At 41.1% G+C, this 12,717-nt stretch overlaps 1 protein-coding gene across 2 annotated transcripts in view; it reads right to left on the bottom strand.

Annotated features, from left to right (window-relative positions):
• Nucleotides 1-307: 307 nt before the first annotated feature.
• Nucleotides 308-12,717, bottom strand: part of LOC103710834 (condensin complex subunit 2) — a 38,156-nt gene continuing 25,746 nt past the window's right edge. For both annotated transcript variants that reach the window (XM_039118973.1, XM_008796735.3), the window contains exon 13: nt 308-965. In XM_039118973.1, the coding sequence (XP_038974901.1) occupies nt 750-965 (216 nt within the window). In that variant the 3' untranslated portion in view covers nt 308-749. The remainder of the gene's footprint in view (nt 966-12,717) is intronic.

Here is a 12,717-nt window from a genome sequence, read left to right as displayed (position 1 = left end):
TGTTATCCTTCAAAATATTCAACTTTCCACGAACCTTCTTGAGAAAAAATAGAAGTAGAGGTACCTCTTCTCCTATGGGTTGGGACTTTCCTCATCTATTCCCATCCAAAAAGAAAAAAAAAAAAATCGGGAAGCATGGGAATGTGTGTGAAGCAGCAGATGGATACACTGCAGAATCGCTTTCATGGCACAACCGTTTCTCAACAAGATTAGGATGGAGACCGACCGCTTCTGATTATAAAGCCTGTGGGAATGTAATATCTAGTTTGACAACAAGACAAACATCAGGACGAGTAGGGAGGCTTCGTAGTTCCAGCCCCACCTGGCCCAACTCCAGCCCTCTCACATTATAAACCCTGTATGTTTAGTACACAAGGAGTTTGTTGATGGATCCTGCTACCATGAGCAAATTATGCTGCATATAATTTGCAATGTGTTTTAAACTTATCCTAAGAAGCAGCTTTAAAACAATACTTCACATTACAACAATGGCTTGCCAAGTCTACCTAATCTCAGATCTCAATGACAAATGCAAGTGGCCCTTGACAGCTCCATGAAGTCATTCCTTAGTCTGACACACTAAACCAAAGCAGCTTACATGAAGTAAACGAAATACATATGAAAACAACGCATGCTTGATTTCATATGAGCACATCATAAACCTCAAGTTCCAGTAGAACATACATTTTGTGGCTCAGTGTTAAAATATAAGTGATATGCTGTAGCTTGGTATGTGGAAATGTGAGCTGCTAATTTGAACATAACTTCACGAGTGCAGCAGAGGGAATGTGGATGTCAAGCTCATCTAAGCTCGGACGATCATGGATGCTCAAACAGTGCTCATTAGCTAAATGCAAGAGACAGATGAAAAACAGGTGCGGGGAGATATCCTTGGCTGGAGCTGTAGGGCAGTCACTTGGAAACTGAAGTAAGACCTCCCTTAGAGACACTGTAGCCTCACCTTCCTGAAATACATATAATGAACCATCAAATATGCATGAAGGCAATAATGAGATCAAAAATAAGGAGATCTATTTATAAACAAGAAGAAAAAAAAAGTGATTTTCTGATCAAGAACTTAACAGACACTTGTTCAAAATAATGTAGTAAAACTGGCTTCAAGTCTATACACGCAGGGAGAGTGTGCGCATTAAAGCTGCTAAATTTTAGCATTACAAGATTCTAAATGATCAGCTGTACCAAACAAATGGCATAAACATTATTGTATCACAAGGCAGAAAGAATTACATGGTTGTCTAGAATATAGCATATATACACATATCAAGGTCCAAAATATCACAAGTTTCAGAAATTGGAACAGACTCGCATGATCTTAAGGGCCAAATAATGAACAAAGTTTTAGCATTATAGTTTTGGCATATGCCTTAATAGATCATTCAATTAAACGTGTCATGATATGGGTTACAAGAGAAGTCCGATATAGAAGAATTATGCAAATGTGTCATATGAGCAATGGTTCCATGGAGCAAGCTAAAAATGAAAATAAAAAGATCAATATCGTTATGATCCCGACAATTAAGGGTCCCAGGAGGGGCAGACTAGGGGCAAACCTAACTTTTAGTTTTGTTTTTTCTTCCACAAAATAGCTGCTCCACGACTTGAACCCTTGCTTGTCATCCCAAGCCTTCTATCATTGCACCAAGCAAGGGACCCTTAAGCTTGTCACGTGAGCAGCACAATTAGGAGTATTAACTCTGTAATTATTCTGTAATTATTTAGAGATAACAGCTGTAATTATAGGTGATAACTAGGAATCAGGGATGGTTAATTCTCCTTGATTTACTTTCCATGCATAGCTGTCCTAATATAGCTATGTAATTATAGGTGATAGCTAGGAATCAGGGATGGCTAATTCTCCTTGATTTACTTTCCATGTATAGCTATTTTGAATCCTCTATTTAATGTAAAGAGAGCCTAGGAGCAAGGTATCTAAAATATTCTGACATGGTATCAGAGCTACTTCTTCCTAGTTTTCTTCAAAAATCTCTTAGCTTGTGGAGCTTCTTGTCCTAGTCTTGGTTCAAAGCATTCTGGTCTTCTGTCTGTCATCAAGGAGAAGCATGAAGTTGTCTGCATCAAGTTCACAGGGAGGAATCATTCGACTTGGGAGTTTCAGTTTCAAACTCTTCTTCAAGGTAAAAAGCTGTGGGGCTATATTGATGGCTCCATGAAGCTCCCAGCAGAAACTGAGGTTGAAAAAAGGGCTGAATGGATAGCCACTGATGCAGGAATTCGTTCCCGGATTCTCGGGTCTGTTGACTCTCATATAGTTCTGAGTCTTCATCCATATTCCACTGCAAAACAGATGTGGGATTACCTCAAACTTGTGTTCAATCATGACAACAATGCTAGGCGCTATCAGCTTGAGTTGGAGATTGCCAATTTCTCTCAAGGCAATCTGTCAATTCAGAAATATTACTCAGATTTTCTTAATCTACGGACCGAGTATTCTGGCATTGTTGATTCTGGCCTTATTCAAGCAAAAGTTCCTGCAGAAGGCTTGGTTGCTGTACACCAAGTCCATGCCACGAGCCAAAGGGATCAATTTCTCATGCGCTTGCATCCTGAATTTGAAGCTACTAGATTTGCCTTGCTTAACAGGGAGGTCCCTCTCTCTCTGTTTGTTTGCCTAGGAGAGCTGCTGCGTGCAGAACAGAGGGGAATTACTCAGGCTCTCTTGGAGAAAGATGCCAGCAACACTCCTCCAGTTGCCTTTACTGCCCGGGAAGATCCAGGTCAAGAAATATGAGCACGGTTCAGTGCTATAGCTGTAAAGAATATGGCCATATTGCTGTAAATTGCAGCAAGAAATTCTGCAATTATTGCAAGAAAAATGAACATATCATCAAAGAATGCCCCATCCGTCCTTCCAAGCCAAAGGCTTATCAAATCTCTGTGGAGTCCGCTGCCTCTTCTACTTCATTGTGTGAAGAATTCTCTACATCTGCTACATCCATAACTCCAGCCATGATGCAGCAGATGATTAACTCTGCTTTTTCTACTCTGGGTCTTCAAGGTAATTTCTATGACTCTTCTAAGTCTTGGTTCCTTGATTCTGGTGTCTCAAATCACATGACTAGGACCCCTGATATGCTTCAAAATATTCGAAAGTATCATGGCAATTCACATATCCAAACTGCTAGTGGAAACACAATTCCTATTACTGCTGTTGGAGATATTTCTGCTGCACTCAATGAAGTGTTTATCGCTCCTGGGTTATCTGCCAATCTTCTTTCTGTTAGACAGTTAGTTAACAATAGTTGTGCTGTGGTTTTCTCTCGTGATAGATGTATCGTGCAGGAGCAGGGGTCGGGCAAGGTGATAGCGAAGGGGCCTAAGATTGGGAGACATTTCCTCTACAGATCACTCAAAATAAGCCTACTGATGTGCTGTCTTTTGCTAGTAACACCGTTTGTAGTAAGAGTGAGGTTTGGCTCTGACGTTTGGGCCATCCAAACACTTGTATTCTAAATTATTTATTGAAATCTGGAGACTTGGGAAATAAAGAATCTTGTTCTGTTCCTATTGAGTGTTCTTCTTGCAAACTCGGCCAAAAGCAAAACTCTCCCTTTTCCTTTACATGGTAGTGGAGCAGAAAAAGTGTTTGAGATTGTCCACAGTGATGTATGGGGTATCACACCAGTTCCTTCTCGTGCAAAATATAAATATTTTATCACATTCATCGATGATTACAGCCGATTCACTTGGCTATATTTTCTGCGCTCCAAGTCAGAAGTTTTTTCTACCTTCAAGAATTTTGTAGCTTATGTGGAGAATACGTTTTCCACTTGCATCAAAGCTTTTCAAACAGACCCAGGTGGGAAGTATGTATCCTCTGATTTTCTGGACTTCTTGCAGCAGAAAGGTATTCTTTCCCAACGGACATGTCCTTATACACCCCAACAAAATGGGTTGCCGAGAGAAAGAATAGGCACCTGCTTGACATTACTCGGACCATGCTCCTTGAGTCCTCCGTCTCTTCCAAATTTTGGACAGAAGCACTTTCTACTACCGTCTATGTTATTAATAGGCTGCCCTCTCTAGTCTTGGGCATGGACACTCCTCATTTGCGGCTCTTTGGCAAGGATCCACAGTACCAGGATCTTCATATCTTCGGGTGTGTATGCTTTGTTCACTTGCCAGCACATGAACGACAAGCTCTTTGCACAGTCAGTCCAATGTGCCTTCATGGGATATAGTCCTTCTCAAAAGGGCTTCTTGTGTTATGATCCAGCTCTTAAGAGAATGTGGGTGTCTCGGAATGTGATTTTCTTTGAAAATCAGTCTTTTTTTGCCACTAATCCAGTTTCGGATTTCTTAACTATTGATTTTGTTGCTGTCTTGCCTCCTATTGATTTTGCAACCCTTCCATCTGGACGTTTTAAACCGGTTTGGTTTATACTCGCCCCAGTACTGCACCCACCATAGCTGCGGCTCCCCCTGCAATTTCTTCACCTCTAGTGGAGCCCAATGTTGTCAGTTCTAACCCTGCTACCACTGTTGTTCCTGTGCTGGATGTTATCAACTCAGAATCTTCTACACACTATTTCTGAGGAGGCTGCTCCAACATTCTTACCTACTGATGTTAGGCGCTCTACTAGGTCTACTCGGCCTCCAGATAGACATGGCTTCTCTCATAACTGCCTCTCTGCAACTCTGGCCAACATTGCAGTCCCTACTTATTATTCTCAAGCTGCGAACGAAGAGTGTTGGAGACTTGCTATGCAAGAGGAACTTGATGCTCTCGCAGCCAACAACACTTGAAAGCTTGTCCCTTGTCCTACCACAGTCAAGCCTCTCGGATGTAAGTGGTTTTTTTCTGTTAAACTTCGATCTGATGGGTCTGTGGACAGATATAAGGCAAGGCTGGTTGCTTTAGGCAACAAACAAGAATATGGAGTGGATTACGAAGAAACCTTTGCCCCGATTGCCAAGATGACCACTGTTCGTCTTGTTCTTGCTATAGCCGCCTCTCAAAGCTGGCCCATTCATCAGATGGACGTCAAAAATGTATTTCTCCATGGTGATTTAAAAGAAGAGGTGTATATGAAGCCTCCCTCCGGTTCAGCAGCTCATCCTAATCATGTTTGCCGGTTGAAGCGGTCTCTTTATGGGCTGAAGCAGGCCCCTCGTGCATGGTTTGACAAGTTTAGAACCACTCTTCTTGGTCTTTCATTTCAGCAGAGTCAATATGACTCCTCTTTGTTTCTCCATAAGACTCCAGTTGATCTTGTCTTACTCTTGGTCTACGTAGATGATATTGTGATCACGGGTACTGACTCTCTTCTCATTCAGCAGCTGCAACAGAACCTTCAGACCTCTTTTCATATGAAAGATCTTGGCCACGTACCCTATTTTCTTGGTCTTGAAGTCCACCGCAGCTCCACTAGAGTGTATCTCAATCAGCATAAGTATGCCCTCGATTTGATCAACCTGGCTCATCTCCAAGATACTGCCTCTATCGATACTCCTCTTGAGCTTAATGTGAAATATCGTCGAGATGAAGGAGACCTTCTAGATAATCCTACTATTTATCGTAAGCTGGTAGGCAGCTTGGTCTACTTGACCATCACAAGGCCAGATATCTCCTTTGTCGTACAACAAGTCAGCCAGTTCATGCAGAATCCTAGACACCTACACTTAGCTACTGTCCGCAGAATCATCCGATACATCAGAGGGACTCCTACACGTGGTCTGTTCTTCCCTACTGGCACTACACTTTATTTGATCGGCTATAGTGATGCCGATTATACAGGATGTCCAGATACCTGTCGCTCTACCACAAGATGGTGCATGTTTCTTGGTGATGCACTTATCTCCTGGAAAAGTAAGAAACAGGACATGGTTTCCAAATCCTCGACCGAATCTGAATATTGAGCAATGTCTGTTGCCTGCTCCAAGATCATTTGGCTCCAAGAACTCCTCTCTGAACTTGGTTTCCCACAGCACAATCCCACTCCCTTACATGCAGATAATACTAGTGCCATCCGAACTGTAAATAATCTTATTTATCATGAGCGCACCAAGCATATTGAAGTGAATTGCCACTATATTCGACAGGCCTTTGATCGCAATGTGATCAGCCTTCCCTATGTTCCCACGGATCTCCAGGTTACAGATATTCTCACCAAGGCCTTGCCGTGCCACAGACACTAGTTTCTTGTAAACAAATTGTTACTTGTTAATCAACCAGCATCAATTTGAGAGGGGGTGTCACGTGAGCAGCACAATTACGAGTATTAACTCTGTAGTTATTCTGTAATTATGTAGAGATAACAGCTATAATTATAGGTGATAGCTAGAAATCAGGGATGGCTAATTCTCCTTGATTTACTTTCCATGCATAGCTGTCCTAATATAGCTATGTAATTATAGGTGATAGCTAGGAATCAGGGCTGGCTAATTCTCCTTGATTTACTTTCCATGTATAGCTGTTTTGAATCCTCTATTTAATGGAAAGAGAGCGTAGGAGCAAGGTATCTCAAATATTATGAGAAAGCTAAAAATGAAAGCAAAAAAAAGAAATTGTGTTCAAAATGCATAGGCAACTTGAGGCGTTACAAACCCAACATAGAGGTAGCAGTTCTTGAATTTTGGCATTTAACACTTGTACACCGATGACTAATCCAATAATGATATAGTAAAGGAAGTATCATACAGGCAAAGCTAAGAGGGGCATGCATCTAAGAAGCGGGAACCAGATTACTTGGCCTAAGTAAAATGGTGGACTTGGGATAGGGGAAGTTAAGAAGATGAAGACTGCCCTCATAGCTAAAATAGTTGGCAAGTTTTATATACAAATGGAGAATTATAAGCACTTTGTGCTTGAAACAAATACAATTTTCTAGATTCATGGGAACAATATCATTGTCCATGTTGCTGCTCTTTGGGCATGGAGCTGCATTTGTAAAAGCTCATCTGATTGGTGATGGGGCATTTCTCTGTTCTCACGCAGCCTTAGCTCTCAGATGTTTCTCTCAACAAGCGTCCTTTGACCTTAATTCTTCCCTTATCTCTGATGATTGTGAAGTGTTTGATCTTATTATAAATGAAAAGAGGTGGGGATGTCTTCCCCATTATTCATTTATTCCCTGCTGAACTTTGTAAACATATCCTATCACTGTCTATTCTGATTGGCAATTGGAGAGAAGCTTTGCTAGGGCACTACACACCACTCTTCAATCATTATGAGATGTGTACCATTCTCTGTCTCTCTCTTAGTATGTCACCTCTTGGAATGGATGCTAGATGGTGTAAGAATGTTAAGGCTGCTCCTCGTGTCCAAGTTTTTCTTTAGAAACTTATCTAGGATCTACATCCAACTGCTGAAGTTCTTAATTCCTTTGATTTGCTTGTATATGCAACTTGTGGTCATGGCATTGGAGCCCTTGAGTAGTCCATTCCAAAACAGTGTGGGATGAACTAGGTAGAGCATTAGTCTGAATTATATACTGCTATTCTTGGAACTATTTCTTCTCTCTCTTCAATCTAGGCTACCTGGTAGGAAAAATATTGTTTCAACCCTTTTTCCTCCTGGAGAGAGAGATGGGCAAGTTGGAAAGCTGATTGGCACCTCTTTCTCTCATTGGGTTAATCAAGGAAAGGATAACAAGCCTAATGGCTATGTCGACTAGTTGTGTTGGTATGCCACCAATGTTGGACTGGCCAAAAATAGGATGATCAAGGGATAATGATAAAGTAGCATAGATTCAGTTGCCTTGACCTTCAAAAAGTTTCGCTACTGTCACACCGTCTATTTGAAAGGAGGATGAGATAGGATAAGGTATAGCTGAGACTACGATTTGAGTAATCTATTGCTACTCCTAATGGTAAATTAGTGTCCTAATGGTAAACTACAAGTGAGGAAAGTTAAAGATAAAGTAAATGTAATTAAAGATGAGCTGGTTTCATTGATGTTTTGAAAGGTCCATTGCTTGGATTACAATCCACTATTTATACTCAAAGATAAACAGTAGTGTAACAATCTACTTGGTGGTAACAACCAACATCTAACCCCCACTTTCCTTAACTCTAGTAACTAATGCCAACTACCTATGATGTCATTACGGCCAAATCTTGTATCATCTTCAGACCGATAATTAACCTCAATCAGCCTCGATTCATCATGTCTCCACTTGTCCTGCTCCATACGAGTTCATCCTAGTCGTCTCTCTTTATATGGCCTATAGAATGATCCTTCAGACCGATTCGATCAACCCCTTGCCACATTTGTTTACTTCAGTCTCTCAAGCATCTTTTCCTTTCACTCGTCCTTTAGATGCCCGCAAAAGCTTTATGCCTTGGCTCAGAATTCAAAATCCCTTACCAAATTCTGTCTCGAAGCCACCATGCATACAGTGATCCCCCAGACACACTCCGATAAGAAGACTTCTTCGTCTTTGCTGTTTCAGGATCCCGACAATAGTCGCCCACATCAAGTCGCAACCTAGCACGATCCGAGTAGTATGGAGGGACTAATGATAGGGTTGAACGTCGTCGAGAGCCCGGCCTCAGCGGCAGAAGAACTTGTCGTCGCTCTCCTCCTGCCCGAGGAGGGACTACTTTCTCCAAATTTTGTCTTTCTCGAGGTGCTAACGAGCACGTTCACCTTGAATTTCATTGGTACAAACACAAAAAAAAATAAGTCAATCAGCAGAGCGAAATCGGTAATAAACAGAATGAGATAAAGAGATATACCAAAGGCAGAGCTAGGGCTCAAACCGGCATTTACTAAAGCCGATTCTTGAAGCAACTCGACCAAAGGTGGAGCCCTCATCTGGCGAAGTAGATCTACTAACTCCTGCTTTTCATCTAACAAAAATGGAAAAAGGCTTAATGCCCGCTTTCCAGGTATCCTCCACCGTGTCAAAAAAATGTCAGAAAGTCAATAAGGACACGAAGAAAAATTGACCCTTCTAACCATGAATGGATGAGGTGCCTGGGGGAAGGACATTGTAGCCTTTTCTATGAAAAAGGTACCACCACCCTTTATTTCAGGGAAGAGCCTTCACTTGGAAGACAGCTTGGAACATCCCCGCAGTATCGACGATTCCTTGAAGCCAGACAAAGCAAAAGAAGCCCACTATCATCCTTCAAGCATTGGGGACAAGCTGCACGGGAACAAGTTGGAATTGAGCAAATAGTTCGGCGATAGCCATTCGGATCGAAAGCCTTAACTCCGCCTTCAGGGACTCCTCATATAAGGCTATCCAGTTCTCCACGGGTGAAGTCACCTGATCTGAAGGACCAAGGTGCTCAAGAATGTAGTTCTGCGGGATAGAGAGCGCAACATGAATCTGGTCAAGATCAGACTCCCCTCGGAGGCTTATCTCAGTATCCAAACCTAAGGATACCTCGGGGTGGGTGTTCCTTCTAAGGCCATAGAGGCCCGATCGGAAGAGCTCTAACCTACCCCTTCAGCGTTGGAAGACCAACCTCCGTTGGATGGGTCCATAAACGGCATGCAAAAGGACAAAAGGAGACAAGGGAAAGGAAAAGACGTAGGGCAAGCCAAAACTACAGAGTAAGCCAGAACAAAAGCACAAGAAGAACGTCGGCTAAACCCCATGTTTGCTCTCTTCCTCTCTTTAGGTTCTCGAATAGGAAGCGATGAGATGAAAGGATTGGGGTTGCCACCCTTCCTATTCATAGAAGACTTAAGTGAACCATTCTGATATGGTGTTTCACCAACCTCGGCCACATGTCGCTTAGACGTTCGCCCTAGAACGACCTCTCGGATCATCATTGAACTCCAAATAGTTGTTCAACTTGCAGGCATCCCTCCCATGATTACGACACTTCGGAAATGACAAACATAGTCACACCCCTCATAAAAGCAAGATGCGGGAAATCTCTGTTCTCCTACAAAAGGGCGGTCCGATTAATCATCAACAATCTTTGTTGGTCGGCCTTATCGAGGAAGCTACTTCCGCAATCCAAGCCAGCAAGCTCAGCTCGGCTACGAAAGTGAGGGGCAAGTGATATGCGTCAACTCATGTGAGGCGCCGACCAACCAAGGCTCACCACGGAACCAGCACACCACCAATCAAGGCCAGCCATAGGGTACGTCCAGAAGCATGCGGCCAAGTTCGAATTTCAAAAACCCCTGACAACTGACGACATCCTCACCGAGATCCCAAGTGATCCTTGAAATCACACCAACCAAACAAGTGGGGCACGATCCGTGTGCGAAACGCCCATGCCCGATATTAGGAAAGTGTGGAGGCCTGCCAATCTTGGCCGACCACATGCCCGAATTCCAAGGTGTCAGGCTCTCGCCTTCGCCTATACAACCAACTCTCCAGAGGACCTTTCAGGTAAATGCTCGAACGCCCTGACAGACTGTTGGGAGCCTCCTTTTACTCTCTGAGCATCGTCCTAACTTAAGCAACGGAGGGTCTCCCACCGGACATACTCCAACAAGAGAACTTCTTTGTCTTTGTTGTTTTAGGTCAGAGCACGATCATAGACCGAGATCCTGGCAACAGTCGCCCGCCTCGAGTCACAACCTAACACGATCCGAGCAACCAATCTTCTGGCACCATTGCCTCACTCGCTCTGTGCCTAGGCAGGCTGATTCCCAGCAACAACAATACCTTTCAAAGTACTCTTAGGCCCCGTTTGGCAATGCTTTTGGTGAGCTATAAAGTACTTTCTGAGTCTTCAAAAGTACTTTTGGATAGAATAAAGGTGTTTGGTAAAAAAATCGAAAAACTGTTTTAGCTTTGCCAAAAAGCTAAAATAGTTTTTTGGTAGAAGCTCCAAAATGGAGCTTCTTCAGAAAAACACTTTTAGCATGTATCGAAAAGCTGTTTTGATTTATAATTTTTTTTTCTTTTTGGAACAAAATACACATGATAAAATATTATAATTACAAGAAGATTTAACTGTGTGCTAGAAAGACTTAACTATGTGCCAGGCTATATTAATTTATGCTAATAATTATAATATTTTATACCTTTATTATTGTATTATACTATAAATATAATATAATATAATATAATATCATAATACAATGATATGTTATGTTATATAATATCAAATTATGTTATATTTTTATGCCATAGTATACAATATTATATTACTATATTATAATGATATTATATTATATTATAGTAATATTATATTATATTACATATTTTTTATTAATATATATTATATTTTATTATGCTCTGTTGTATAATACTATGCAATTTCTTTTTGGTCATTTTGTCATACCAAATGTACTTTCTCAGGTTGTTTACCAAACACATATTAAAGTTCTACAGCACTTTAAAAATATAGTTACCAAACAGTAAATAGCTTTTTATAAAAGCTCTACTTCAAAAAGCTCTACTGCTAATAGCTCTGCTAAACACGGCCTTAAATCCTAATCCCTAGAAGCTTTAAATTAAGTATATGGAGAAGGGCATAGCCATTGGCAGCTAGATATTTGCCAACCACAAGCACAAAAGGCCTATGAATGCAAGGCCTTGTAGTTAGTGGATTACTTCTACTTAAAAGGTTTCAACCCTCACAACCAAGATTTGCCGAATGGTACTATTACCCATATTGGTTGGCCCATACAGGGCTCGGTACCGAGACAGCGAAATCTTGTTTAACAGTAAATTATAAAATATTTTCTAAGTTGAATTACTCATGTTTTGCGAGCTTGATGCATAGTATTTTATGATTGAATATACATTCTTCTAGAATATTATATGACTCATGATCGAACATTTTGATTTCGATATGATTATGCTCAATTGATTTCGATATCATATGGTTGTATGTATCTTTTCATTTGGAGTATGAAACATGTTTTTGAGAAAAAGTGTTGATTCGAGACAGATTTGGATTCACAACTGGAATATATTTCGTTTCCCTGCTAGTGGGGGTCATATGTGACACTTTGAAGGAGAGGGATCATATAAGCAAAAAATATTGGTTTGTTCAGTTTCTTCCTTTTATTGTATTCCCCAAAGCTTCTGATTTTGATTAGGGTGGCAGAAGAGGAGGTGAATGATATACGATCACTAAATGGATAAACTTAAAGCTACTAAGACGATGATGATAGACACATGCCAACCAACTGCCATCACAACGTGCTAATCATGGTTGAAACTCATGGTTGTGGCCTTGCAAGTCTACTTCTGATTGCACTGCCATATACCTACTTTCTCTTTCCAATTCCCTTGCTCCTCTGTTGAGTAAAGATCACATTTCCCCTTGCCACTACTTGTTAGTGTGTTGCTGAACTTATAGGATTCAAATTTCTTCTTAGTAACTGATCAAAATTCACATGTTCACAATGATACTTTAGCCACTTTGACTAAGGCTCCAGACTCCAGTGCTTAAGAACATAAAATCCACGAGTTCTCATGGTGTGCCACACTAAGGTTAAGAGATCCGTTTAGTAGGCCACGATTTAAATATTCTTAAGATGTACTCAAATACATACAGCAATACACCAACCATACCATAGGCACAACTGTATTTCCCTCTTCTTCCTTTTCTTCTCCCTCTTCTCTTTTTCTATTTTCCCTCTTTTATTTCCTTGCATGTTCTTCATCATTCAATTGCTATATTTATCCCTTGGAAAGATCTTCTTGTGACAGTTGTTACTTCTAAAGAACTCAAATATATGGTTAAGACTTAAGATACATCTTTTTTGTTCTTAAAAATAACATCTGACTTGGTTAAATAATATCCTACTAT

Source organism: Phoenix dactylifera, unplaced genomic scaffold (genome assembly GCF_009389715.1).
Source record: "Phoenix dactylifera cultivar Barhee BC4 unplaced genomic scaffold, palm_55x_up_171113_PBpolish2nd_filt_p 000456F, whole genome shotgun sequence".
In the NCBI taxonomy this organism is placed as follows: Eukaryota; Viridiplantae; Streptophyta; class Magnoliopsida; order Arecales; family Arecaceae; genus Phoenix; species Phoenix dactylifera.
Note: the sequence above shows the minus strand (reverse complement) of the source record. Positions and strands in the feature narration are given on the sequence as shown.